The 27,626-nt window shown below is 33.7% G+C and overlaps 1 protein-coding gene across 8 annotated transcripts in view; it reads left to right on the top strand.

Annotated features, from left to right (window-relative positions):
* Positions 1-27,626, top strand: part of EML4 (EMAP like 4) — a 162,496-nt gene that overhangs the window by 81,488 nt on the left and 53,382 nt on the right. For 2 of the 8 annotated variants that reach the window (XM_056823992.1, XM_056823881.1), the window contains exons 4-12: positions 988-1,146; positions 3,497-3,625; positions 10,146-10,171; positions 10,448-10,480; positions 15,790-15,913; positions 17,816-17,965; positions 19,428-19,497; positions 21,183-21,293; positions 23,247-23,342. In XM_056823992.1, the coding sequence (XP_056679970.1) occupies positions 988-1,146; positions 3,497-3,625; positions 10,146-10,171; positions 10,448-10,480; positions 15,790-15,913; positions 17,816-17,965; positions 19,428-19,497; positions 21,183-21,293; positions 23,247-23,342 (898 nt within the window). Of the gene's footprint in view, positions 1-984; positions 1,147-3,496; positions 3,626-10,145; positions 10,172-10,447; positions 10,481-15,789; positions 15,914-17,815; positions 17,966-19,427; positions 19,498-21,182; positions 21,294-23,246; positions 23,343-27,626 lie in introns of all 8 variants that reach the window. The other 6 variants (XM_007476897.3, XM_007476895.3, XM_056824147.1 and 3 more) reach the window with 4 other exon arrangements.

Genomic DNA, 27,626 nt, shown 5'->3' with positions numbered 1-27,626 from the left:
TTCCCCCTCCCAGTCCATCTGCCACACAGATGTCAGAATGGTTTTCCTCAAGCATAGATGTGGCCATGTCACTTTTAACTTCTCAGACTCTCATGGCTCTCTATCGACTCTAGAGTCAAATGTTGTTTTACCTTTAATCCATTTTTAACATCTGTGTTTATATAAGTTTTATAATATGCATAATAATGTAGTAGTACATTAATTTATAAATATCTTAGATTAGTAGTACATGCCCAAAATATGTTTTGCTGATGAGATAAGCAATCAAAAAATTGTGAAACCACAAGGCAATTGTAATCACAAAATGTTAAAAATCAAGTCAGGAAGATGGACTTTAAACTTAACTTCTATTCTAAAGTTTAATTAGAATTTGAAATTTTGAACTATAGATTGTCACACATTTTCAACAAGATTAAACATGAGTAAATTAGAAGAAGGCCAACCTAAAACAAAAATATCTGAATTTCAATGGATGGTGTAGAAAATATAAATGGTCAGAAAGGCAATGTAAGCATTATAATTACCATGATAAAAGTAAGCATTAAATGTCTGCAAATATTTTTACTAGGTTTTTACATTTGATAGCTTGATCTGCCCCAAAAGGGCAATCCCTCTTTTCAGTTACTTTGAATAAGCACTCAGTTTGCTCATCCTGCCTTTGTGCATATACATGTATGACCAGGGCCAAGAAGACACACACTTAGGAAAATCCATCAGGGTATCTATGCAAAGATGGCCTTTCCTTTGTAAGTATTTAGTTATGACTAATTTAGTGATTATAACTGACTTTGTGACAGTGTTTAAGTTATGGGAATAAGTAGCTAATTTAGCCTTTGGAAAACTATTATTGGGTAAAAACAATGTAAATTCTTATTTATGTGCATACTTTAGGATTTTGTCTATTCATTGTTTTCTTTCACTTGTTAGTTAAGTTCCCTGCTTATTTGTTTAAACACCTGTTGCATATTATACTTTATTTTACAGCAGTACAGAAAAAAAGAAAGAAAAATCACAAGGACAGAAAGAAAAAAGAGAGGATTCTCATTCTAACGATCAGAGTCCACTCACTCGAGCATCACCTTCTCCCCAGCCTCTCCAAACACACAGACAAACTCAAGAAAGCAAGAGCTCTTCTCACACCAAAAGGTTTTTGCTGACCCCAGTACAGAGATAGGGAATGGTTGTAATGATACCTAAATTCAGTGTCTTGGGGAAAGTTTGGCAACCTACAAATTCTAAGAAGAACTTGGCTTTCCTCTTTCTCTTGCTATAGCCTTTATCACAACAGCATTAGGATATAAAGATTTATGTACTACTTTTTTTAGTCTAAAAGTTTGTACTGTTTCTTAGTATTTGATTTGATAGTCAGATACAGTCTCTAAAACAAAGCCAAAATCTTCTTGCATTTAAGTTGCACAATGTGCCTATATTTATAACCATTTTAATGTCTTAAATAGAAAATTACTTTGTGTGATCCTCACCATAATTTGGTATCATTACAACTTGCAGGTGCTTTTTTAAACTAATTACTCTTTGCACCTTAGTTTTCTGTTTTAGGGGATGCTCTCTAAGTTCTTGCTTGGTTGCTGAAGTTGATCCATTTCATTTGTTCTCTCATTCTTTTCTGAAATTTTGCTTAAGGGCTTCTTTATACATCTATAATAATTAACACTTTTGTATGGTAGGGAGAAAAATCAGGAATTAATTCTTCATGCCAAATGCATGTTGACTAACTTTTCTATAGTTCCATGCAGAAAACCATGTAGGCAGGTAAGCACTTGGCTCAACTTTATTATTAAAAGACAACTATTTTCAAATTTGAATTTTTTTAAAGGAGAGATATTTTCAACTTTTATTCACTATTCAATTTTATTCAATACATATGCTTAGGATAGCTTAGAGATGTGTAAAGTAATTCTTAAAACTGGTTAGGTAATAAGATAAAGCTACAAATATTCCAAAAGAGCTAGTCTCCTTTTTCATTTGATTACTAAACTGTTTCTTGCCTAAAATCACAATTTTAATAGAAAACTTGGAAGAACACAACATTTTTCTTTCATTTAACTGATGCATGCTTACCCCTTATCAAATGCTCTGTCTTTGTGTCACACAGATTCTTAGGCCATCTTGGCGGTCTGTCATTGTCCTGCCTGATCTCATAGAAAAAACTCTGGAGTATTTATCAACAAAGGTGTTGGATAAACATTGTGATATACAGGAGAAGAAGTTGCTTTTTAGAATCTCCGCAGTTTTCTTATTTGACTTAACACTGTCTTTGTCCCCACACTCTTTTTTCAGCTTCTAAAGGTCTCGTGGAAACATACTTGCTTCTTCTGTCATTGTTGTTTGAATGTGCTCTTGCAAGAAATATTTAAGACTGGATGAGTTGCAGGCTGTTAACAATGCATTTGTAAATTTGTAGCTGAGATTATTTAATAAATGTTACTTCCTGGTCACTTTGGGGGAAATTGTTTTTAATTTATAACATGCTACATTCAAAACAAATTGTTACAACTTTTAAAAATATAATTTCCTATAATTTAGCCTGGATGATAAATGTGCAATGCCACTTGGTATAGTGGTTTCTATTTCAGAATCTTTGCCTGAAGTTCTTATTTGTGAGTTGAAAAAAAGCCATTTTAATTGGAAGTGGCTGCCTACCAATCCAGTGACTACTAAAAAGCAGTTCTAATAATATCAATAAATTATATGAAAATATGTTTCCATATGACCATACATATATATATCTACATGTATTTAGGGAGACTTCTGCAAAACTTATTACTTTTCTGTTAAAATTTTTACTTGGGGGGGGTGATGGTTTAAAAAATAGATCAACTATTCGTATATTGGTAATACTCATGGCATAATGGGTAGAAGTTTAACCAAGGAAAACCTGGATTCTTGTCTTTTCTCTGACACATACTACCTCTGTAATCTCAGGATAGTCACTTAAACTCTCAATGCAATTCTCTGAGATTACAAATTGCAGAGAAGTTGCCAGCTTGCTTTGACTGAAATAGTTTCCTCTCCCAGAAATTGCCTATGCCAATGAAATCACAGTTATGTCTGTCCCAAGTCAAATGTATAATTCTTCAACAAAATACTTGATGGGGCAGCTGGGTAGCACAGTGGACGAACACAAGGCCTAGAGTCTAATGGTCCTGGGTTTAAATCTGAACTCAGACATTTTCTAGCTGTGTAACTCTGAGCAAGCCACTTAACCTCAGTTGCTTAGCCTTTGCTGATCTTCTGTCTTAAAATCAATAGTATGGGGGGGGGGGATATTAATAGTGTCCTCAGAAAATCTTCAGAATCATAGTACTTTGCACTTGCCTTGTTTAACTGTATTCATCCAGTCATAACTTTTCAACTAATCCTTATTTCTGTTTTCTGGATCAGCTTTAAGGAAATTTTATCCCTGCCTTTGTACTCGATTTAAGCTATTGTATCATTGTAAAAATTTTAACTAAATATAATTTTTAATTTTTTAAAGCTTAAAACGAACACTTACAGCTGAAAAATCACTTAGCTCATGGGAGAATTCAGATGATAATCGTAACAAGATATTGCGGGCAGTTTCAACATCAAAATTAATATCAAAAGTTGTTAAAAATGCGGACAAGTAAGTATTTCATGGTCCTCAATAAGAATTTGTGTTTTAAGTGTAAATATTTTTAGATGAATCCTCTGAAATCATTTTCCAGCATGAAGAAGGCAAATGATGCTTGGAGACATGAAATGACTTGCCTCCAGTCACACAGTATTAGAAACCAGATCCTCACAAGCTCTCTTGGCATGAACTAGGATGCTAGGGAGTTGGATTGGCTTCTTGTGATACAAAGTGTACTGTTTAAAAATACTTGAGGCATCTGTCCTTTAAAGCCCTACATTACATTCAAGTGTGATGAGCTTATATATAATGAGGAGGTATGGAGTACCAAATAGAGAGCTGGGCAAGTCACTTGGCTTCTCACTTCCCCCAAGCAGCCAGTCCTCCAAGGAAATAAATGACAGATCAGGCTTCACTGGGAGAGGGAGTTTCTTTACAAAGTTCTCTATATTAAGAAAGCCACAAGTATAGTTTAAAAAGATCTCATACATTGCAAAAGAAGCATACAACTAATGATTATTTAGGGTGGCCCTGGTAACCAGTAATCGGCAGGCTTCTAAGTGGTCCTGCCCAGGTACTCTGTGAAAAGCTAATGGGAAAGTATGGACAAGTATCACACAGCATGAAAAACAGTGGATGGTCAAAAGAGAACTTCTCACACTAGGGAAGTCATGGATTTGTGAAAATATTAAAATATGCTGAGCTGCCACTGCACATTTAGGATCATATAAAATAATACGCAGACCATATATATTAAGCCTCTTCCCTCATCTCTAGCTTTGAATTAAAAGTATTTTTTTTTGTTAAGTCATTTCTGTCATGTTTGACTTTTTGTGACTCCATTTAAGGTTTCCTTGCCAAAGAGTGAAATTACAATTTCCTCTCCTGTTCATTTTACAGATGAGGAACTGAGGTAAACAGGGTTAAGGGTCTTGGCCAGGCTTACACAACCAGAAAGTATCTTAAGGCCAAATTGAACTTGGGTCCTCCTGATTCTAGTGCTAGAGTTCTATCCAATTTGCACCATCTAGCAAATGTATACTGTTTGTAATATATATACTTTAGTAAATGTACATAATTTGTAAAAACTTGAATCTGAACATTCATTATCAATCTAAACCTTTATAATAAAGGTTTAGATAAATAAATTTTTTTTATTTTATTATTATATATTATTTATTTATTTTATTTTTTATTATTATTTAATTTATTTATATTTATATATTATTTATTATTTATATATATTATTTATATATAATTTATTTGTTTATTATTATATTGTTATTATTTATTATATATATTATAAAAATATTTAGATAAATAAAATAAATAATAAATAAAAATATTTAGACATGTTTTCCTCAGGTTAAAACTGAAGGAAGTCAGAAAATGAAATTTACAAATAATTGTAGATTAATTTTTCTTTTACTGAAACAACCCCCACTAAATTAGTGGTGTTTAAAAATAATGGCAGAATTACCTTTAAGGGTATTATTGGTGTAGAAATGACAAGCTTTTCTCTTTTAGCATATATTTTGTATGTTTTCAAAGATATTGAAGCAAAAGTTCTGGAAAGAAAAATAATAAGTATTTCCTGAATTTATATGACATACACAGAAAGAAGTCGCTGCTTAGCAATTATTCAAATACTTGTGTTATACTTAGTACATTTTTGAAATTATTTTCATTGATTGGAACAAAGTGAAAGGCCAGGGCAGATTTCTTAGAAAATTCATCATAAGCATGAAAAACTTTTAAATGTATCATTTTACTTTTTAGTCTTACCATTTTATCTAAGAAGAAACTAGCAAGATACTGTAAAAAGAAATTTAATCTAGCAGACTGACTCTCATTCCCCTGTTCAATAAACTCTGTTGCCTCCAAGAGTAAATATAAACTCTGATTTTTAAAACTCTTCACAAACTGGCCTCAACCAGCCTTTCCATCCTCATACGTTATTACCCTTCCCATATTCTGCAGACTAGCCAAACTAACTTTACTTACTTCAAGACATTGGCTCCAGTGAAGCCTTTACTGATCCCATTCCCTAACTGCTAGCACCTCCCCCTAAACTACCTCATATTAATTCTGTATACCTGAAAATACAAAGAAGAGCAAAAAACAGTCTCTACTCCAATGGAGCTCAGTCATATGGGAGACAGCATGCGTACCTCTCTGAACAAACAAGATAGACAAGATTGGAGACAGCCTTAGAGGGAGGCCCAACGATGGAAGATTAGGAAAGGATTCTTGCAGAAGATGGAACTATAGTTGAGATTTGAAAGAAGGTTCGGGGTTGAAATGAGAAGAGAGACTTTGGGCATGGGAAATAGCCAGAGGAAATGCCTTGAGTCAGGCATACTATCACAGGGAAGTCAATGGTACTGAATTGTAGAGCAGATAGTGGGATTAAGAAGATTGTAAAAATTGGAAGGGTCCAGGTTATGAAGGGCTTTGAATACTAATCAGAGGATTTTTTTATTTGATTCTGAAGGTAATCAAGAATTTCTGGAGTTTATTTAATGGTTTGAAGGCAGGTGATATGGTCACTTATACTTTAGGTGGGGAGAAACAAAAACCAAGGAGTCCAACCAGTGTCTGAATCTTCACACTAAATTAAATAAAATCTTTTACCATTATAAAGATCATAGAGATGTAGACTGAATATGCATTTTTGTGCCATTATCTAACTTAGATGCAGTTGAAAAGCCATACCCCAGCAATGTTAATTAGTGGATCAGGTCTGAATTGATCAGTCAGTTCTAATTGATCAGTTATGGTCCAGTTAATGGATCAGATTACTGCATATATAAAGCCCAAACCCCTAAATAAAAACCCAAATGAACTAAAGTGAAAAATCATATGCTTTCATTTGCATATTAATCCCTACAGTTCTTTCTCTTGGGGTAGATAGCAATTTTTGTCATAAATCCCACAGAATTGTCCTGGAATGCTGATAGTAGTTAAGTCTATCACAGTTGATCATTCCACAGTATTGCAGTAACTATGTATAATGTTCTCCTGGTTCTGTGTATTTCACTCTGTATCAGTTCATTCTTTCCAGCTTTTTTCTAAGTCATCCCATTCATCTAACAGCTCAATAGTATTCCATCACCATCATATACCACAATTTTTTCATCCATTCCCCAGTTTTGGGCATCCCTTCAATTTCCATTTCTTTGCCACCACAAAAAAGCAGTTATAAATCTTTTTCAACAAGTAGGTCTTTATCCACTTTTAAAAAAACTCTTTGGGATATAGACCTAGTAGTGGTATTACTAGATCAAAGGGTATGCATTGGTTTATAGCACTTTGGGCATAGTTCCAAATTGCCCTCCAGAATGGTTGGATCAGTTCACAACTCCACCAAAAATGCATTAGTGTCCCAATTTTGTCACATCTCCTCCAGCATTTATCACTTTCTTTTATTTTCATGTTAGCCAATCTGATAGGTGTGAGGTGGTACCTCAGAGTTGTTTTAATTTGCAAGAAATGAAGGTTTTTAATTGTTTTTACATGTAATTAAGGAAAAAATTAAATATTTAAAAAATAAAATTGAAAGAGTAAGGTTAACAGGAAGCAATCTGTTGGGGAAAAGGGGATGGAATGAGGTCCTTTGAACAGGTGATGGGATTATCTGCCTTGGCAAAGGAGTAATGCCACCTCATATGACACTGGGGTGAAGGAGAGTGGCAGAAGGCATGAATGATATGATTAACAAATCAATGCTTTATTGATACTGATTGAAATTGCGTCTGAGGGGCAGATTTCAAGATCAGTTGTTCTCTTTGTAAACTCATTCTAAACAATTGATAGAATTAAAAAATAGACATTGGACTATAAAATTAGGGCTTTGATCAAAGACACAAGGTCATCCACCATATTCCAGGTCATCACCAGTTATCTTGACTTTTTGTACTTGAATGATTCTAGAAGAGAGAATGAAACTGATGGCTGTGCAACTCTGCCTCACTTAAATCTAATTCATATACAAGTCAAGACCACCCTTGTGCTGTCATTAGACCTCTTCTAAAATGGACAGACCAAGCAAGACTTAGAAAGAGTCACAAAATATAAAATAAATAATTTTGATTACATAAAATTAAAAATGTTTTGTGCAAACAAAACCAATGTAACCAAAATTAGAAGGGAAGCAACAAATTGGGAAACAATCTTCATAACAAAAACCTCTGACAAAGGTCTAATTACTCAAATTTATAAAGAGCTAAACCAACTGTACAAAAAATCAAGCCATTCTCCAATTGAAAAATGGGCAAGGGACATGAATAGGCAATTTTCAGTCAAAGAAATCAAAACTATTAATAAGCACATGAAAAAGTGTTCTAAATCTCTTATAATCAGAATGATGCAAATCAAAACAACTCTGGGGTACCACCTCACACCTAACAGATTGGCTAACATGACAGCAACAGAAAGTAATAAAGGCTGGAGCGAATGTGGCAAAGAAGGGACATTAATTCATTGCTGGTGGAGTTGTGAATTGATCCAACCATTCTGGAGGGCAATTTGGAACTATGCCCAAAGGGCACTAAAAGACTGCTGCCCTTTGATCCAGCCAAAGCACTGCTGGGTTTGTACCCCAAAGAAATAATAAGGAAAAAGACATGTACAAGAATATTTATAGCTGCGCTCTTTGTGGTGGCAAAAAAAAATTGGAAAATATGGGGATGCCCTTTAGTTGGGGGATGGCTGAACAAATTGTGGTATCTGTGGGTGATGGAATACTATTGTGCTCAAAGGAATAATAAATGGAGAAATTCCATGTGAACTGGAATGACCTCCAGGAATTGATGCAGAGTGAGAGGAGCAGAACCAGGAGAACATTGTACACAGAGACTGATACACTGTGGCACAATCTAATGTAATGGACTTCTCTACTAGCAGCAATTCAATGATCCAGGACAATTCTGAGGGACTTATGTGAAAGAATGCTATCCATATCCAGAGAAAGAACTGTGGGAGTAGAAACACCGAAGAAAAACAACTGCTTGATCACATGGGTCAGTGGGGCTATGATTGGGGATGTAGACTCTAAATGAACATCCTAATGCAAACACCAACATCATAGAAATAGGTTCTGATCAAGGACACATGCAATACCCAGTGGAATTGCGTGTCAGCTATGGGAGGGGTAGGGGTAGGGGAAAGAGGGATAGAATACGATTCTTGTAACCAAGGAATAATGTTCTAAATTGACTAAATAAAACTTAAAAAATAAATAAATAAAATGAAGGACAGGCAACATTAGTAGTAATTGTTTGAGGGTTATGGCAATGGAATGACAGCATTGGAAATTGTGCTGAGCTTTTCCACTGAACACTGGCCAAGTCACTTAACCTCTCTCAACCTCTTTCTTCATCTCTAACTGGAACCATAAACAGTGACTAGAAATACCAAAGAAACAAATTTTGTCCTGATGGCATGAAAAACTTCTAGACAAATAGCTATCCAAAAGTGGAGGGAAATGCTTTGGGAATTAATAGCTTTCTCTTTTGATGTTTTTAAGCAGAGTCTGGATCATTACTTGTTGGTTATGTTATAACAGCTTGGTTCAGTGGGAAAAGCACTGGACCTATAGTCAAAGAATCTGGTTCATTTCCTACCTATGACACTTAGAATCAATGTGATTTTCAACAAGTTATTTAATCATTCTGAGCCTCTATGATGTGAGGAAGTTAAACCAAAAGGTCTCTTAGCCTAGCTCTGGATTTGTTGTTCTGTGGATATGGGTTAGACTAGATAGCTACTCTTCCCTGAGACTCAAATTATGTATGTACAAACAGAAATGGAAAGCTAAACTTCAGATTCTTTACAGAAATCTACTTGTTTTCTAGATCTCGTTCTATATATATATATATATATATATATATATATATATATATATATATATATATATATGCATTTCCTTTATCCTACCAATATCTTTTTTTTAACCCTTACTTTCTGTCTTAGAACTAATACTGTGTATTGGTTCCAAGGCAGAAGAGTGCTATGGGCTAGGCAATGGGGTTAAATGACTTGTCCAGGATCACACAGCTAGGAAGTATCTGGAACCAGACTTGAGCACAGCCTTATCTCAATCCACTGAGCCACCTAGCTGCTCCCCAATATCTTTTATTCACAGATTTAATAATTATAACTTTGTTTTATGTTATTTCATATTCCATAGCTTGCTGTACCTATAGGAATTCCAACAAATTTATAGATATGCTTATCTCCAGGAAAATTTGAAATTTGCTCTTGCTGTTAAATTTTTCTCTTGCATTATTGCTAGAGTATTAATCTATTATAAATTTTATATTATTTCATTGAGAAAAATTACTTAATACAGCTTGTTGTAGCCAGAGACCTTACATGATTATATGTTAGTATATATTTGCTTTCTATGCTATAAGTTAATTAGGTGCTTTATTTCTTAGCCTGTTATAACACACCTCCATGATGTTATAAACAAATGTAAAATTTTAATATCCTAGTAAATTAATTATGTACTTTTATATTTCTTTTTCAGGCATAAAGATATTATCATCAGTCAAGGTAAATAAAAACACTTTCTAAAATGTAGACAGATTGATTTGTGGATGGTTTTTAAAAATAAATTTGTTTGGATTTGTCAATAATCTGAAGAAAACTATTAAAATCGTTTTTAGTACCTTATTAAAAACCTCCAGAATCTGAGTAATAACCTATACCTGATAAAGGGAAATGTAAAGTATTAGTTATTTAAATATTTGGTTATGTGTTGTAATTGTCAGAAAAGGGAAGGTTTTTTAAAAAAGGCTTAAAGATATGTTATTTGTGTTTCATAACCAGCAAAAATATCAACTCGTGAAAAAAACAGTCAAGGTAAGAATAAGCTATTCTGCTGGTTGCTTTCTAAATTAATTATTTTCTCAAATCTTTTACTTGGCTTTTTGTGGATATTACCTGACTTCTTCCCTGAAAGTAGAAATGGTAAATAATATTCTTAATGGCTTCATTTGAATTTAATTTGAAAGTGACAATCTATTTCTATGAAAATTTGAAATTTCTTCTTGGTGCATTGAAGAAATGCTACAGGGCACAGAAGATTGCAGCATAGATTTTTTTCTTTAAAAAATAAAAATGCCTAGAAAAGCCATCTAAAAGATTAATAGACTTCTTGTCTATCAGAACCTTGTTTTCCTGCCTTGGAACTTTATGATAGATAATTGTCAGTCTCTTGAAAAGCAAGGTCTGAAAATATAAAGTAAAATCCTTCTTTTTTTTTTCTTTTTGTATTAACAAATTGCAAATCCTCTGGCTGCTGGTTATTTCTGGCTTGTTCTCACCAAAAAGAATATTTCTATAAATTCTGGAATGTTCAACATTCATTCTTTTTGGCAGCTAAGCAAATTTTGTACTTCAGTAACTATTTCTGCCCAGATTACTTTGCAAAATTTAATCGAAGCATGTAGGTCCAACTTGGAAGCATGTACGCATGCACGCTTTAGTTTATTTCTATGTATAATGTTTGCCTTCTTTTTCACTGCTGTTTGTATAACTTGTCTGTAATGCAGTAAGAAAAAAAAAGTGTTAAAGATTTTATCTCCCCTTTATTGTCCTGATTTTTTTGTTTTAAATAAGAAGATAGATAACCCTTTCAACTTAGTTTTTATTTATAGAGAGCTCTATAGATAGATAAAAAAGGACAAGATTCAGAAATCTTGCTAAAAACTTTCCTTCTATTAAATAACATTATATATCTATACATAAATGTACACAAATTTAGAGATTAAAATATGTGGACAAAATTTAATATAAGATAATCTTTACAATTTTAAAATATATATAGTTTACACAAAAAAATCATTTATTTTCACTTAACATTCCTATAGGTGAGGAGGGGGGGGGTGGAATGAAGGAAAAGAAATTTCTCCTTATACTAAGTGATGATCTTAGAAAGATCGTTGCTTAAAATAATGAGTATTTAATATTTTTGAAGCTTTTTCGAACAGCCTTCAGTAGAAAAGAGTTACAGACAACTAGGTAAAACCCAAAGTAATAGCAACTTACAGAAAGTCTCATAATTAACCAGGGCTTTTGTGATTGAGCTTTGCAGTGGAAATTGAGCTGAGCTTTCCCACTGAACACTGTGGGCAAATCACTTAACCTCTCTTAACCCCTTTCCTCATCTCCAAAATGAGCAGTTTGCAACTTTTGAACTCTCTTCTCAGCTCTAAATCCACAGCATATCTGTGAAGAAATAATCTATTAAAAAAATTATAATAGGTCACATTTCAGTATCCAAGTTATATGTCATACTGGAATTTATCAAACTTTTTCTTATCTCATCCACTTGGATTCATCAGAATTTTTTTTTAATTAAAATATACTTTGCTCAGTTTTTTAGATTCAGAGTCCTAAGGAAAAGATCATTCATTTCTTCAGCTAATATTTTAGATGTCAACTTTATTAATCCCTTTGCTGCCTTAGTTACCCATATTGTAAGAAACTCATTCTTACATGTGAGTATACAAAAGAAAACTTGACACAGTTTGGATTTCTTAGGACATGTGAAACAACAGGACCTTTTGAGATCATTTGCAAAGTAAAGGACTCTGAAACAACCATAATTACACTCTAGTTAATGCTATATATAGCTCATATTTTATCACATCAAACACCTTCAAATAGTAGACTTAAGATGCTAGGTAGTCCAATACATGTATAGAGTATGGTAGCATTATTCATCTAGAGCTGGAAGAAAACAACCATCCTATTTTACAGCTGAGCCAACTGAGTCCCAAAGAGGAAAATTGATATTGCCTTCAGCTGATTTTTTTTTTAATATTAGTCCATTGACTCCCAGATTCAGCCTTCTAAATGATGTCTAATTTCACCTCATCATTCTACCTCTATGGTATTGCTGTAAAACAGTAATTGTCAGAACAAAAAGCTGAGGTTCTCTCTGGAAATTTATTATAACAGAATTTGTCATGCCTGTCTTATTTTTCTTTTTTTTTCCTCCAAGGAATGTCCTGAAGACCTCTACATACCCTCTTATTCCTGTTATTTATTACTTTACATTTTCTCTTTTACTGATCAGGGGATATGCAAGTAGAAACCTTCCTTCTAGGCCTCTTTCTGTTGCCTTTATCAAGTTGCTTTTAAGCTTTTCATGACCTCTAAAATGTAGGGTGACTACTTGGCCACTAAGATTGCTTTCAACTGTTTAAGTATGATCTCAGGTGTAAAGGGATATAAGATTTCTTAAGTCAACATTTATACACTGTACCCACCTGACACCAGAAAAGGCGTAGAGGATCTAAAAAGGAATAGCGATAATCAATGTGACTGGTAATCATCTAACCTCAAAGTCCAATTGTGTGGTAAAGCAGCAGAAAACAGAACCCATTCTTGGATTCAGAAGTAATAAAAGCAAAATATGATTTAAAACATCAGTGTAGGAGGTCCTTAGCTTGTTATTAAGCCTAATCCTAGAGCCAAAGACAGTATGAGAAAAGTCATTAAAATAATACCTAACTTTTCATACTAAAACAAGCACAACCATTTCTCCTTCTCATCCCCTCCAGCGCTAGTAGTGCCCTTTCCCCAAAACTACCATGTACATACTTTATAGGTATCCTTTTTATTGGAACATAAGCTTCTTGAAAGTCCATTTTTGTCTTTGTTTCCTCATTGTCTAGAACAATTCCTTAGACATTTTAGGCATATTGCTTTTTGATTAATTATTATCTGAGTTCAGAGGAATATTCAGAAAATAATTTGATGTTCTTTATGTTTATCCCACTCCCATATTCATTCTTTATTTCCAGTGCTAGTATTCCATAAATATATAAATTATTGATTATTGATAGTAGCTTGACGGTTTTAGTAAAATATACTTTGCTCAGTTTTTTAGAGTCAGAGTCCTAAGAAAAATTGTGGAGTAGAAAAAGTATCTTCATATTCCCTTCACCTTCCTTATCCACTCCTTCCTACTCTCACCCAAGTTTCATCACTTTCATGCTTCCTATTGATTTTCCAAATGTTCCAACTTCATTCTCTGTTTTTCCAGACCTTATGGTATCCATTTCCTTAGAACTTTTTCCCTATTATGTAATGATTAGGAATGGGTTGATGAGGTCCTTGCCAGTATAGTAGCATAACGCTTAACAATTAAACAATTGGTTAGCAACACTAATGCTAGTCTGTCCTCTGAGATTTATTCCCATGTAACCAATTGCCTATTGAACATTTCCAATTGGTTACCCCATAAGCATCTCAAATTTAACATTTTCAAAGTAGATCACATTATCTCTTGCTCATCCCCAAGCCCCTAATCCATCTTCTTAACTTCCCTGTTTCTGTCCAAAATTCTACTATCCTTGAAACCAGAGTCATCCTTGACTCCTCATTCTCCTTCATCCCACATTCATTTTCTAAATCTTGTTGCTTCTACATTCATAGTATCTCCTACATATATTTCATTCTTTATTTATATAGTTACCACCTTAGTTCAGGCCAGACCTCTTGCTTAAGATTATTGCAATAGATTCTTTTTTTTTTTTTAATCCCTTACCTTCTGTCTTGGTGTCAATACTATGTATTGGCTCCAAGGCAGAAGAGTAGTAAGGGCTAGGCAATGGAGGTTAAGTGACTTGTCCAGGGTCACACAGCTGGGAGGTGTCCGAGGTCAGATTTGAACCTAGGACCTCTTGTCTCTAGGCCTGACTCTCAATCCACTGAGCCCCCCAGCTGCCCCTGCCATAGATTCTTAATCAGACTAGCTGATCCAGCTTTATTCCTTCTCCATCTTCCATCTTATATACAACTTCCAAAGTGATATTGTTAATGCATAGGTCTACCATGTTCTTCTTTTACTCCATAAAATCCAATGACTTCCTGTTCCTCTTATGATAAAATGCAGACTTCTCTTTTTGGCATTTGAAATCATTTCCAAACTCATACACAGCATTCCATCTCACTTTTCCTGTTTTAGAGACCCTATGTCTTTCATAGCTCAGTTCAAATGCTTCCTCCTGCATGATCTCCTAGGTGCTACTACTACTCTCTTTTCTCTTTCTACACGCACACATTGTAAATATATGTATACATGTTGTTTATCCCAGTAGAGTAAACTCCTTGAGGAAAGGAATTGTGGTTTTTCCCCCCCTCCTTTACCAATGCCAAATATACTGCCTGTGAACTGATTGTCAGCTCTTTAAAAGTTATGTTTTGGCATTCAGAAAAATTATTGGGGGCCCAATGAATTTTTGTTTATATGTATTATATATCTATCTATATTTACCATATTTGAAATTTAAGACTTTTTTAAAATATTAATTCATTTTAAATAACAGTAAACAAAATCATTACATGTTTACATAAATACTATATTTTTCATGAAAAATAACTTCCAAAGCAAAAAAATTTAATGAGAAGAGTGGCATTGTTTCACATATTTTTGCAAATCTCTTTAATGTCTGGCTTAATAGAAAACAGCTGGATTTTTATATCTGCTTCTGCATTCAGTCTGTTACAATATGTTGTTTTGGTTGAAGTATAAGAAAGAAATCTAGCCTCACACAGATACGTAGTTAGAAAAAACAAGAACATTTTAATAGGCAAATAACATCTTAATATTATTATGAAAATAATTTTGGCTTCATATACTTCCTGTAAGGGTCTCAAAGACCCCCCCCAGGAGTCTTCAACCATACTTTGAGACCTTCTATAGTAAGTATTTCAGGTACGATTTTGACTCTCCTCAAAAAGCTGGCATTCTTTAAATCAGTGGAGCCAAATTCTCTCCCAGAATTCTTGTTGGTATCTTATTTTTAAGTTGATTTGTACTTTATTTTAGTTCCTGGAGCTCTACTTTTCCCCCTATAATATCCATGTGTTGGAGGGGGGGTTCCTTTTTTTCCTTAAATAATTTCTCATGAGTCTTTCCTTTTCTTTGTAATTAACTTAAGAAAATTCCTTCAATTTATAATAGAACTATTTCTCTTACATTGTACATTGGTTTCTACCTTTTAATGCTATTATGTCCTCTGCACACTTAGTTTATATTTTTAAAGAAAAAGAACCTCTAAAATGGCTTTGTTCTATAGTATCTCTTATCTTTAACAATTTAGTGATTGCTTGGCAAATACATTTGACTTCGTTTTTGCCTTTTTTTTTTCCAACAGAAGGAGAATATATCAAAATGTTCATGAGAGGTCGGCCAATCACGATGTTTATTCCTTCTGATGTCAGCAACTATGATGACATCCGAACAGAACTGCCTCCTGAGAAGCTTAAACTGGAGTGGGCGTATCCTACTATATTATTGTGCAGCAGATTTGTTTACTTTCCTCATTTTTATTAAACAAATTTTTCTTGGAGACAGGGACAGGAATGAAAAAGCTGAAGCCAAATCTAGCCCTGTCTGTTTTTTATAATTTTAATACCATACCCCAGATGTAAAGGGCACTAGACTCGGGTCTGAGACTAGATTCACATTCCCTTTGTTAACCTCAAGCAAGTTATTTAAACTGTTCTAAGCCTCAAGTTTCCTCATCTGCAAAACAAAGATAATAACTAAAGTGCCTATTTTACTAGGTTTTTGTGTGATTCAAAGTAGATAATAATATATGTAAAGTACAGGGATCCCTTCCACATCTCAACTTTCCCCCAAACTAGTTTTACTATCTCATGGGTCAACATAAGAAATTAAATGGGACTTTGATGACAGTTTTGCAGAAGCCACAGATGATATTCCAAGGCCAATAGATACAGAAGTTTAGAAGCTCCAAATGCATAAAATATATGTATAGTATTTTATAATATCAACATATTTTATCTTTTAAATCCATAAATGTATGCAGTTTCTCTCTTAAAGGTAAAATAAATAAAAAGTTAAAGCTTACAAAAAGAACACAAAAGCAGACAGATAACATACAAAGACTAGAAAGGTAGAGATATATTAGTATTAGTTTATATGAAGCCTATGAGCATATACTTAACCCACATTACAATATGATATTGTAAACATCCCATAAAAGAAAAAGAAAACATTCAGACTTTTTCTCTGGTACAAAGGGAGGGCCAAAAAATTTTACACAGATTTTCCAGGTTGCAGGGACTCCTTCCCCCCCTAAACTCCCACAATGTTGAAAGGATTCCTGTAACTTGTAAAGTTTAAAATGCTATGAAAATATCAGCTGATTGTTAAAATAGTTAGAATTCATTTAAATTCATCAGAATTCTCATTTCCCATTATGGTGTTAACCAGAGTTAACACCAAAATGCATTAGCCTCGACTATATTTTTCACTTATTGATGTCATTTACTTTTGTTTTTTGTAAAAATGAGTGATAGCTTTAATATTTACCATATTTGAAATGTCAGTTTTTTGTCAGCACATGAAATCCAGTTATTCTCGAGCAAAAATTTAAATATAGTCCTTGTACCTCCAAGTGTCATGGTAGAGACTGAGATGACATGTGCTTATCCAGTCCATTTAATACTAGCATATTTGATTTTTGTCCTTCCAAACATATTGCTTCTGAGCACCAAGTAATGAAGAACATCCAAAGAAGCCTTTTTTCCCTTTTCTTCTCAGGCTCAGGAAGATAACCACAAAACCAAGCATTCCTAAGTTCACACTGGAGGCACTGAACATTCATACCTCTCCTGGGAAAGGAGAGTCATGTATATTCCTTACCCAGGACTTTTGTCACATTTTAGCAAGAACAAGAATGTCTCTTTACTGCTGATAAGTGACAATTTCATCTACTGGATGGGGCAATCTACATTTTAAAAAACATATAGATTCCTCCCCTCCGCCCATGCCCTTACTCCATAGAGATTTTGATAAGTCTTTAAATTGTTACATTCATATTCTACAATCAGATCACAAACTTTTAGTGCTGAAATCATTTAGACTATTCTCATTTTATACATGAGGAAAAAGCAGAATAAAGTTAAAACACTAGTCTGGTGTCATACAGTGAATAACAGAACTAAGAATAGAACCACGGTCTTCTGCTGCTCAGGCCATTGTCACTTTTTCTGGACTATGCAGCTTCCTGGGCCATTCATTCCAGGAAGAGAACATATTCTAAAATTTTCACATAAAAATGAATCAATGATAAGCCTAGATGTACTTTTATGGGAAGATCAATAACATTTCACAGTTATATTTATTTTAAAAACCTTGACCATTTTTTAAAGATATGGCTATCGGGGAAAAGACTGTCGAGCCAATGTTTACCTTCTTCCTACTGGGGAAATAGTATATTTCATAGCTTCAGTAGTAGTTTTGTTTAATTATGAGGAAAGGACCCAGAGACATTACCTGAGTCACACCGACTGTGTGAAATGGTTGGTATTTCTTGACTGTTGCATCTTCTTAAATAGTGGTATTTTTGTTTTCTATTTTGTATTCTATTAAACTAACAAGGGAATTGTAGGAAATTCATTTGGAATTTTGTTAACTAAAACTACAGAAATTCAAAGAAGAGATAGTGTCAGCAAAAAAACAAACAAAATAAAATAATGCCTACATATAGAGATTAAATTGGTCTGCCCATTCTTTGTAATTTGTCATACTAGTTTTGCTGATCCTAAAGCAGATTTCTGAACAGTAATCTAGAGGTTAACATGTTTTTATTAAAATACCATTACATGTAGTTTGAAAATTTGATATTTTCTTTTTGAGTAGAGATGATGGGGAATGTGGCAATTTAACAAGCTTCCCAAGCAGTGGTAAAATGCACACATTTGAGATCATCTCCTGTATAGATAAATGTATTACAAAATTAAATTCCCAATAAATAAGTTTTTATGTGATTTTACATGTTTTCCCAGAGCATTTGTATACTGTATTTTTTTTCAAAGCGATCCCATTTTATGCATGTTCCCTATATTTTGGGTCACCATTATCATTTGTTATATTTATAAAATTAAATGCTATTGATTGCTTCTTTTCCTAAATCTTTTCATACTTTAATATTCCATGTTATTGAATAGTCATTAACAATTTATCTAATCATTCTATTCCTATATCCACCCATATTCTAGTCATTATGTCTTTATCTCCTAGAAAACCTCACCTAACATTGTTAATTGGTTCCCAAAAAATGCAGTTTCATATGAAATTGCTTTACAGAGGACAGTTTATGAAATAAGAACTATGATAAATGTGTTCCCAAAGACCAATTGAGGGATGAAGAAAGGTATACAGTTTGGAAGGTGGATTAACAGAGGAAAGTCAAGTTGGTCTCTTTTAATTAGCTAAAGGACAGACATCACATCAAGCTTTCATAATGTTATAGTGAAATTTGGCAAAATACTCTGAGACAATGTTGTTTGGTGCAACATTGTACAAGACATTGTGATAATAGCTTTTATGTTATCAAGTTTTTCTCAGTGACTATATTTAAACTATTACAAACAGTAATGAGTTTCTTGAAATCATTTTAAAAACTTCTTTTCAAAAAGCCTCCATTTTGCTGTGCTCATTTAGTGCATAGCATTGATGCAACTTAAGAACTGAAGAAGATTCTGATAATGACATTTACATTTCTTTGATTTTTATAGACTAAAAATGAAGTCAATTTTTTTCATTTCAACTAAACATTTATTGAACATACAGCAAGCATAAGACACTGTTAATAGTGTGCTAATTATTTTTACCATTAAAAATAATATGTGAATTGGATCATTATCGAAACTCAAAAATGCCATCTTTTTAGATGATGTTGATACAAAAGTAAATTTCTGTTCTTTGGAATGCTAGCTCTAGCTAGTGTTTTTATTAATGTAAGTTTTTGTTTTGTTTTAGCCTTGCTCTACATCCTGACAAAATTAGGATTGCAACTGGACAGATAGCTGGAGTAGATAAAGATGGAAGGGTAAGTGGTTCAATTTAATTAATATGACCTAATTAAAATTCCCAATTAAGCTGGAATTGGTTGTATTTTTAACTTTAGAAATAGTTTATTAGTTACTTCATTTCCTTTAAATGATTACTATAAGTCTTATTACAGCAATACTAGAAAAAAAATGACCATTATAAAGAATGGTGAATTTCATCTTACATCATAATTATTCTTTTCCAAATTTAATGTTCAATTCCTAATGCTCTTAAGAGAACAGTAAGACTTGAACATTTATTTAAGTGTTCTTACCTAGATATTTATTCCCTTATTAAAGTAGTAGGGTTCATGCTAACCCAGGAAAGCATTCCACATGAGTGTAGTCTTTGTAATTTATCTTGAACAAGAAATTATCATTTTTAATAAGATATAATTAAAGGCATCATTTAAGAACTTGGATTAGAAATTCCTTAAGATATGTCACTTGGTGCAATGAGCTGCATTAAGAGAAGAATAACATCTAAGACTAAGGAAGTTAAAATCCCACTTTTTATTCTCTCCTGTTAAGACCAGATATAGAGTATTTTATCAGTTTTAAGAGCCACATTTTAGTAATGAAATTAGTAGGCTGAAGAGCATACTAAATTGAATGACTAGGATGAAGGGCCTCAAATTTATGCCATATGAAAGAGATTTATCCAAGAGAAGACAAGATTTTGGGGGGGTTCATGACAGTGCTCTTCAAATAATTGACTTGTTCTCCTGGGTCTCAGACAGTATAACTAGGAGTAGTAGGTGGAAGTTAAAGCAGATTTAGTCTTGTTATAAGAAAAACCTTCCTAACCGTCAGAATTCACCCAAAGGGGAATAGAATAGATGCTTCAGAAGTTCGTGATTTTGCACTAGAGTTTTTCTAACCACTTTTCAGGTATACTAAAGCATCCATTCTTATAATGGTTGGGACTGAATGACCACTGAGTTTCCTTCCAACCCTGGAATTCTGTGTATTTATTTATTCCACACTAATAAAACCCATTAAGATTTTCATAGAAAAGAATTATAGTAGCTTCAATTGCAAGATAAAAGGAAAATTTTCTATATATGATGCTATGAATTTCTAGATCTTTGGATCTATTTTTATCTATTTCCTTAGTTAGTAAACTCTAGTAATTCCCTTTTTACTCTAGAATAAAATAAATAAAAGTCCTTCAAAATCTAATCCCAACCTACTTTCCCAGCATTATTATACATCCCCATCCTCGCTACATCCTATGCTATACTAGTTAAATCAGTTTGTTTTCCTCCATCTCGGGTCTCCAGGTGCTCTTCTGAATTCCATTGCCTTCTACCTGACTTATCCTGATCTCTCCTAATTTAGTTTTATTATACATATATTATGTATATACATCTTTATGTACATGTTGGCTTCCCATTTGCATTAAGCTCCTTGAAGGAAGGGACTTGTTTGGTTTTTATCTTTATATTCCTGGTGTCTAATACAGTTGCTGATATTCCTACAGCAAAGTGCTTAATAAAAGCTTGTTAATTGGTTGAATAATTTATGTAATTATATTTTTTTACTTCAATAAGTAGTCTCAGTTAAATTGTTTTTACCCGACTAAATTGTTGTGGTCTTAATATTAATCTAAGTAATGGTCCAGGGTTCCATTTCATTGGCTGTTTTAGCCATTTTCTTTATGCTTGTCACTTTCCTTTTGTAGCCCCTACAACCTCATGTCAGAGTTTGGGATTCAGTCAGTCTGGCCACGCTACAAGTTATTGGGCTTGGAACTTTTGAACGTGGAGTGAGTTGTCTGGATTTTTCAAAAGCAGTGAGTAAGACTGTTTTATGATTTTGGCTTTTTAAAAAATTTGTAAGGATTAATGTGACATCAGAGTCACAGTTTGTCTGAAAGTTGAAAAATAAAATGCTCCTTACTCCTTAAGCTAGTAAAAGTTTACATGTACATGTGTGCATGTGTGTGTATGTGTCTAATACCCACTGTAAAACTTTTCAGAGTCTTTTATAAGTGAAATTCTTTATGAAGCTCTTAACTAAACCCTTTGGGGTCAGATTCAAGGCAAGAGCATATTACCCCTCACCTTTATGTAGCAATTTCAATTCAATTCATAGTCTACTTACTTGGGTGCTTGTTGTAGAAGATCTCCTTTTACAAAGGAGAAAGTATTAACAACTAAGAGGAACATGAAAGGACTCAGAAATAAGGTGAAAACTAAACTACAACTTGAAGGAAACCAGGTCTTCTAAGAGGTGGAAGCAGCAAATGAGTGTATCCCTATTTTGCATAGGCTAAAAGTTAAGAAATCAAACTCAAAATCATAAGAATAACAAATAGTTTAGACTAGTTAGATGATAAATGAAGGAAACTCATTTGAAATCTTTCTGGAAAGATCGTCTTTAGTCAGATTTTTGAAGGGCATTAATACCCAGAGAAAACGTTTTCTGATAAACACAGCAAAACTTGCAAATCTCCAATCACTGCTGATGTCTCTTTTGCCAGTTCAGTTTCCTCAAAATACAACATCACTGGCCTACAGCTCATGATAGACAGCTACCTACCACTGGGAAGAAGAAAAGCAACCAAGCCCTTTAAGTCACAACCCTGTTAAACTGCAGAGTTCTCCAATCCAAACCAAAGATTTCTCCTCATCAGTATCTGACTGATACCTCTCCTTTTATCATTTATGCTTTTGTAGGCTGGCCTGGAAACTGAGCTGCCATATTTAGTATTATTTCTTTAGGAAAATGCTTTGAGCACTAAACAATCAATTCCCTAAGTTAGGCCCAGAAGTTCCATCAATTAAATTCAGTTATCTCAATAAATTCTTCTTTTAAATGCAAATGTTTCCCCCATATACATCTTTTTTTTTCTTTAACTGGATCTGTGGTTTTATTGGTATAGGAAAATTCAAGAAGTTAACTCTACCTAACTACATATACACATCAGCTTCGCTGTTGCTTAAAAGTATATTTTTTTACTATTTAAAGTTTCCTGGGGCATTGAGAAGTTCAGTGGTTTGCCTGATACTTGAACAATGATCTTGCTGACTCCTAGGCCCTCTGCACATTCCATTTTCCATGAAGCCTTTCACATTTTAATCAGATCAACCACATTCAGGGTATTTCAGTTTTTATTAGTACTGAAAGGAGGGAAGAGAATTTTGAAACAAAAGGGGTTGATCTTGAATAGAATGAGGACCCTAGATATCTGTCAGACAGGGAGAGAAGGCAAAGACATGAGTTTTTCTCAAAGGTTCAGAAAAGAGGTGAGAAGGAACAAAGACAAATTTTGACATCTCTCTTCTTTCCTTTGGACTCCAGATTGTTGCTGCTATGTTGCTAAAACATGAATTAAAGTTTCAAAAATAGTTTAGAAGGCTCAGTACTTCATTTTTCCTCATTTTACTCCAATATTTCCAGTATATGCTCTATTAGTTCCAGATTCCCTAATTCAATTGTCCATCTAGTCTCCACTCATATACTATTTAGAAGGAAAGTTGATCTTACTTTATATTATCCATAAAGTTTTGTACCACTTTCCCATTCAAGAGATGAGCTGCTATACATTCCTACAACCCAAGTGATTATTTCCCTTCTTGTGATATTCTTCTTATTTGTAATTATATTTATAACCTATTACCTGTCTTGAGCTCCTGGGAGTTGTATGACATAAGTAACAGTTATTTGATCTTAGTAGAATGTTTATTAAAATGAGTATTATATCATGTAATAAGAGATTTTTATTGGCTTTTCCTTAAAATAGGATTCAGGTGTTCATTTATGTGTAGTCGATGATTCCAATGACCACATGCTGACTGTGTGGGACTGGCAGAAAAAATCAAAAGGAGCAGAAATAAAGGTATATTGAATCTTTTGAAAACAAAGCCTATCATTATAAAATCCTTTCTTGCTTAGATGGAATCATTTTGACCATATTACCTACCCTATAAATTTCAAGAATATGTCTTTTTGGGCTAAATTACACAATACTAATTCAACATAATATTTCCTTGCTATTCATACTTCAGTTATGTGAAATTAGCTACTAGGATTTAACTTTTTAACTATATAACTAGTATTTAACTTTTCAGTTATATAACAAAAATATGCTACTAAAGTGTTGTTAACACATTAAAACTTAAATCTTGAAAATACAAATTATATTATTCTTGATCCCTGTTTCTTTTTTAAGGTTTATAACAGGTCTCAAACTGGTAAAAGTTAAACATGGTCTTATCAATCATTTATTTGTACCTGCTCAGAAGTCTTCAGTGGCTACTTCCTCTTATTTACCAAATAAAGTTCAGACTCCTCTCTCATTTAAGGTCCTCTATCACCTAGTTCCCACTCACATTATTCACCTCTACATACCACATTCTTACCAGCCTAGACTATTCTCCACACTCCAAATGCACTCAGCATTTTACTAAAACCATGCTTTACCTCATCTTGTTTTACTCTATTTGATATATCCTTCCCAATCTCTTTTTTTAATTCCTAACACATCATTTAAAACATATTACAGAAGCTATCTTTTCTACCAAGAATTCCCATAGTTTGTAAACATCTTCCTCTTGGATCTCACATACCACTTTGATATATAATTCTCATGCGTTGGTGATTATAGTTTTCTTTGTTAGTCTCTTAACCCCCAGTAGACTATAAACTAGATAACTGATTCAACACCCAGTATAATTCTCTCTAAACAGAAATTGGCACTTCAATAACAAGTTTCTTAACTTAATTAATGAATCTTGTCCAAACACATTTTATGGTTAAGAAAATAGTGACACAAATGAAGTTGCTTGTTCAAGATCATATGACTAATTAGAAGCAGAGCTAGAAATATAACTTACTTCTCCAGGTAAGTTTCTTCTGTCTGATAGGAATTTTTATTTTAGGCAAGCAATAATTTCAGTATAGAATGAAATCCAGGAGGAGAAAGACATTCTAGTTCACATAAAGGTCAAGAACACAAAGCAGTATACAGATACCAGGAGTTGGGTATGGAAATCAAGTAGTTTTTAAAAACCAAAGGTAGAAAGAATAAAGTCAAACGAAAATTTCACAAAAAGATGGTGGCATATATTAGTAATCCTTATTAATAGCAAAAACTGAATCAGTTGGTCAATCTCTTCAGTTCAGGTTTCTGAGCTACACGAATACAAAAGCTAATCCAGTGTCTATACTGTGACACACCAGTGTGGTGGACCACTTAGGAGCAGAAGGCCACCAGACTGTCTTGCCCAGACTAGAAGTACTGGGACTATTCTGATGGGCATAGTTTTTAACCTGGCCCATTTACAGCCTTAACCTGTTATCCCCTTCTTAGACAACCTATGGGATCCCTGCTCCAAAGGGCTAATATTTACCATATTAATGCCAAATAGTGTGGATTCCCACTGTAGCTTAGAACTTGAGACCTGATCCACTATACTTCAGCATTCCCAAAAATAGGGATTACAGGCATAAGATACCACCCCTATAATCCCATGAATTTTTTCCATTCAAAGAAAGTAAGCCTTGAGGGGAGGGAGAGAAAATGTAGCCTTCATTTAGATCAATATGGTCCCAAATGAGTTTATGTTATTCAGTCTATGTTTTTATAAAAGGTTGCACTGGATTATTTAAAAATAGGATTGCCAGGAATTTAATTTATTCCAAAGAGATTTATTTACAATTTATTGACAAAATATAGAAAGAGTGAAGTAAGGAAATCAGAGAGAGAAGAAAGGCAAGATATCTAGCCTAAGCATTAAGTAATTTACTCCCAGCCCCTGGCTCAACCCGGGCAGGGAGAGTTAGTCCTTAGCCAGAGAGGCCTTGGCAAAACTGAGGACCTGGGGACCTCTCTCTCAAGAGGTAGGTCTCTCCTGAGGCTAATCTCTTCAGAAAATTCAGGAAAGGAGTCAGCTTTTTCACTTACCACATGTTAGTCCAAAGGGAGAGATTCAAGGACAGTCTCATTAGGAACAGGGTCTCAGGTCCAGTCAGCAGATTCTTCATCAGCCTCCAACTCAAACTCAGAACAGAAGAAGCTGAAGTCCAAGTTGAACTCCAAAGGTCTCAGATGAATCTCCCACGAATCTCAGACGATTTCTCCTCCACAGGAAGTTGTAACTCCCTTTTAAAGACACTTTATTTTGCATCACTTCTTGTGCCTTCCTCCAATTTTATGTCTACCAATAACAGTTGAAACTTTGCTTAGGACGTCCCATGGAGCAGTCAGTTTGATTCTGATTCATCACCCACTATTGCACATGTGGGTCACAGACCTCCCCACTTAATGATTAAGTGGGATGTTTACACTTTTGGTAATTAGATCTAAAAATGGGCAGATCTCCCCACTCAACTGTAAGTAACGTGTTTACACTTTTGGTGATGAAATCTAAAAATGGCCAGGGGAGTTAATTTAATTTTCACAATCAGGGGAGAGTTAGTTAATTTCCTTTTCACAATCAGGAAAGAGTTAAATTTAATCTTCACATTTCAAAACCCTTTTCTAAAGGATTCAGAATGTGACTAAAAACTGCATAAAACATTTAAGTGCTTTTGAATATTGTTCTTGTATTTCTTTTCAAATTTTATCTCTGCTTCATGAATGTCCTGCTCCATGTAAACTTCAGATTGACAGTCTGCAATTTTGAAAATTAATTTTGTATTTTTCTCTTTTTTTTTTTATTAATGGGTTATCTCTTGGAAGACATAGAAGTTTTGATTATATTACCTACCAAAGTGTCTTAAAGACTGGGGAAAGCAGTCTTTGAAAACACAACTAGCTCTAGATTATCTATTTTAGCTGTCATTCAGGTTAAATCACATACTAAGTAGTAAATCATGAGGGAAGTGTTACTGAAATGCATAACCTTTGATTCTGTGTACTCAAAGCCATCATCTCTTCATACTGGTAATGTGAGTGTCTACCTTTATTAGAATTTTAGAAAATGGAAGAAATTACATTCACACATATAAGTCTGAATCAAAGTTTAAAGCTTGCTAATTTAAATCCTAACTTAAAAACTTATATGAGTCTATTTCCTTTTACAGACCCTCCTCCATATCATAGTTGGCCCATGCTTTATTTTCACTAATATGTCCAAGGGTGGGGCAGGGAGGAGGGGACGATATACTAGAAGAATATTTGTAATGTGTAGCTCTTGCTTTACATGCTGAGTCATCAAGTTTAATAACTTGCTTTCCCTTGGGTTATGCTGTTTGGCTATATAACTGAAGACATTTTGCTCTAATTCAGATCAAAATGAAGAATTTTCTACCTACTTAGTATTAGCACAATTAAATGGTTTATCTTCCTAACCAAATTCAGCAGGATAACAGCATGAACCAGAAGATGCAGGCTGAATTACTTTTAACTGTATCTATACATTAATGACAAATGATGACATAACCTTGAAAATCAGGCCAAAAATCAGTAGCTCTACAGTGCTACTCAGAGTATTGTACACTTTAGAATATTCTGCAATGAAAAAAGACAAGCAGATATAGTCAAATTAATGTAATAGAAAGAAGTATGTGGAGAATATCCCTACATAATCAAATAACAAGAAATAAGGTCAGGAGTAGTAGATGGACTTTGAGGTATTTTGTCATTTGGGAAGAAAAAAAAGAACAAAACAAGTGAATCCTATAGCAAAGATATCTGACTTGAAAAATAGCCAACCATCAAGATCAAAATTTGGTAGGAGTCAGTCGGCCAAGCTTTTTTGGAGGGAATAGTAGAAGGAGAAAATATTGAATAAAATGTGAATGATTTTGTACCCTGAACTGGATTTAATGTAAGCCCCATTTGATGAGTTGAATAAATTTACTGACGTAACCAATAATCTTCTTTTCTCTATACCCCCTTCCCTCTAAAGTTGAACCCTTCCTACTGACAGATCCTTCACTACTATCAATTCTTAGGCAGAGTCAGAAAGAGCCCCTAATGCTTAATTCCAGTAGTCTTCCTTAATTTTATTAAAATGAGGATGGTTTCTTCTGTTTAAGATTTTACATAGTTCAAACTGGCAGAAAAGCACTAGGCTAGATTTCCAATAGTTCAAAATTTAAAACATCTAAAATTGACTTATTGTAAATCAATTGCTTTACCAGTGCCCTCATGATGTCAGAATAAAGACAAGAAGGT

This window comes from Monodelphis domestica, chromosome 1 (assembly GCF_027887165.1).
Source record: "Monodelphis domestica isolate mMonDom1 chromosome 1, mMonDom1.pri, whole genome shotgun sequence".
In the NCBI taxonomy this organism is placed as follows: Eukaryota; Metazoa; Chordata; class Mammalia; order Didelphimorphia; family Didelphidae; genus Monodelphis; species Monodelphis domestica.
This window is presented reverse-complemented; position numbering and strand designations above follow the sequence as displayed.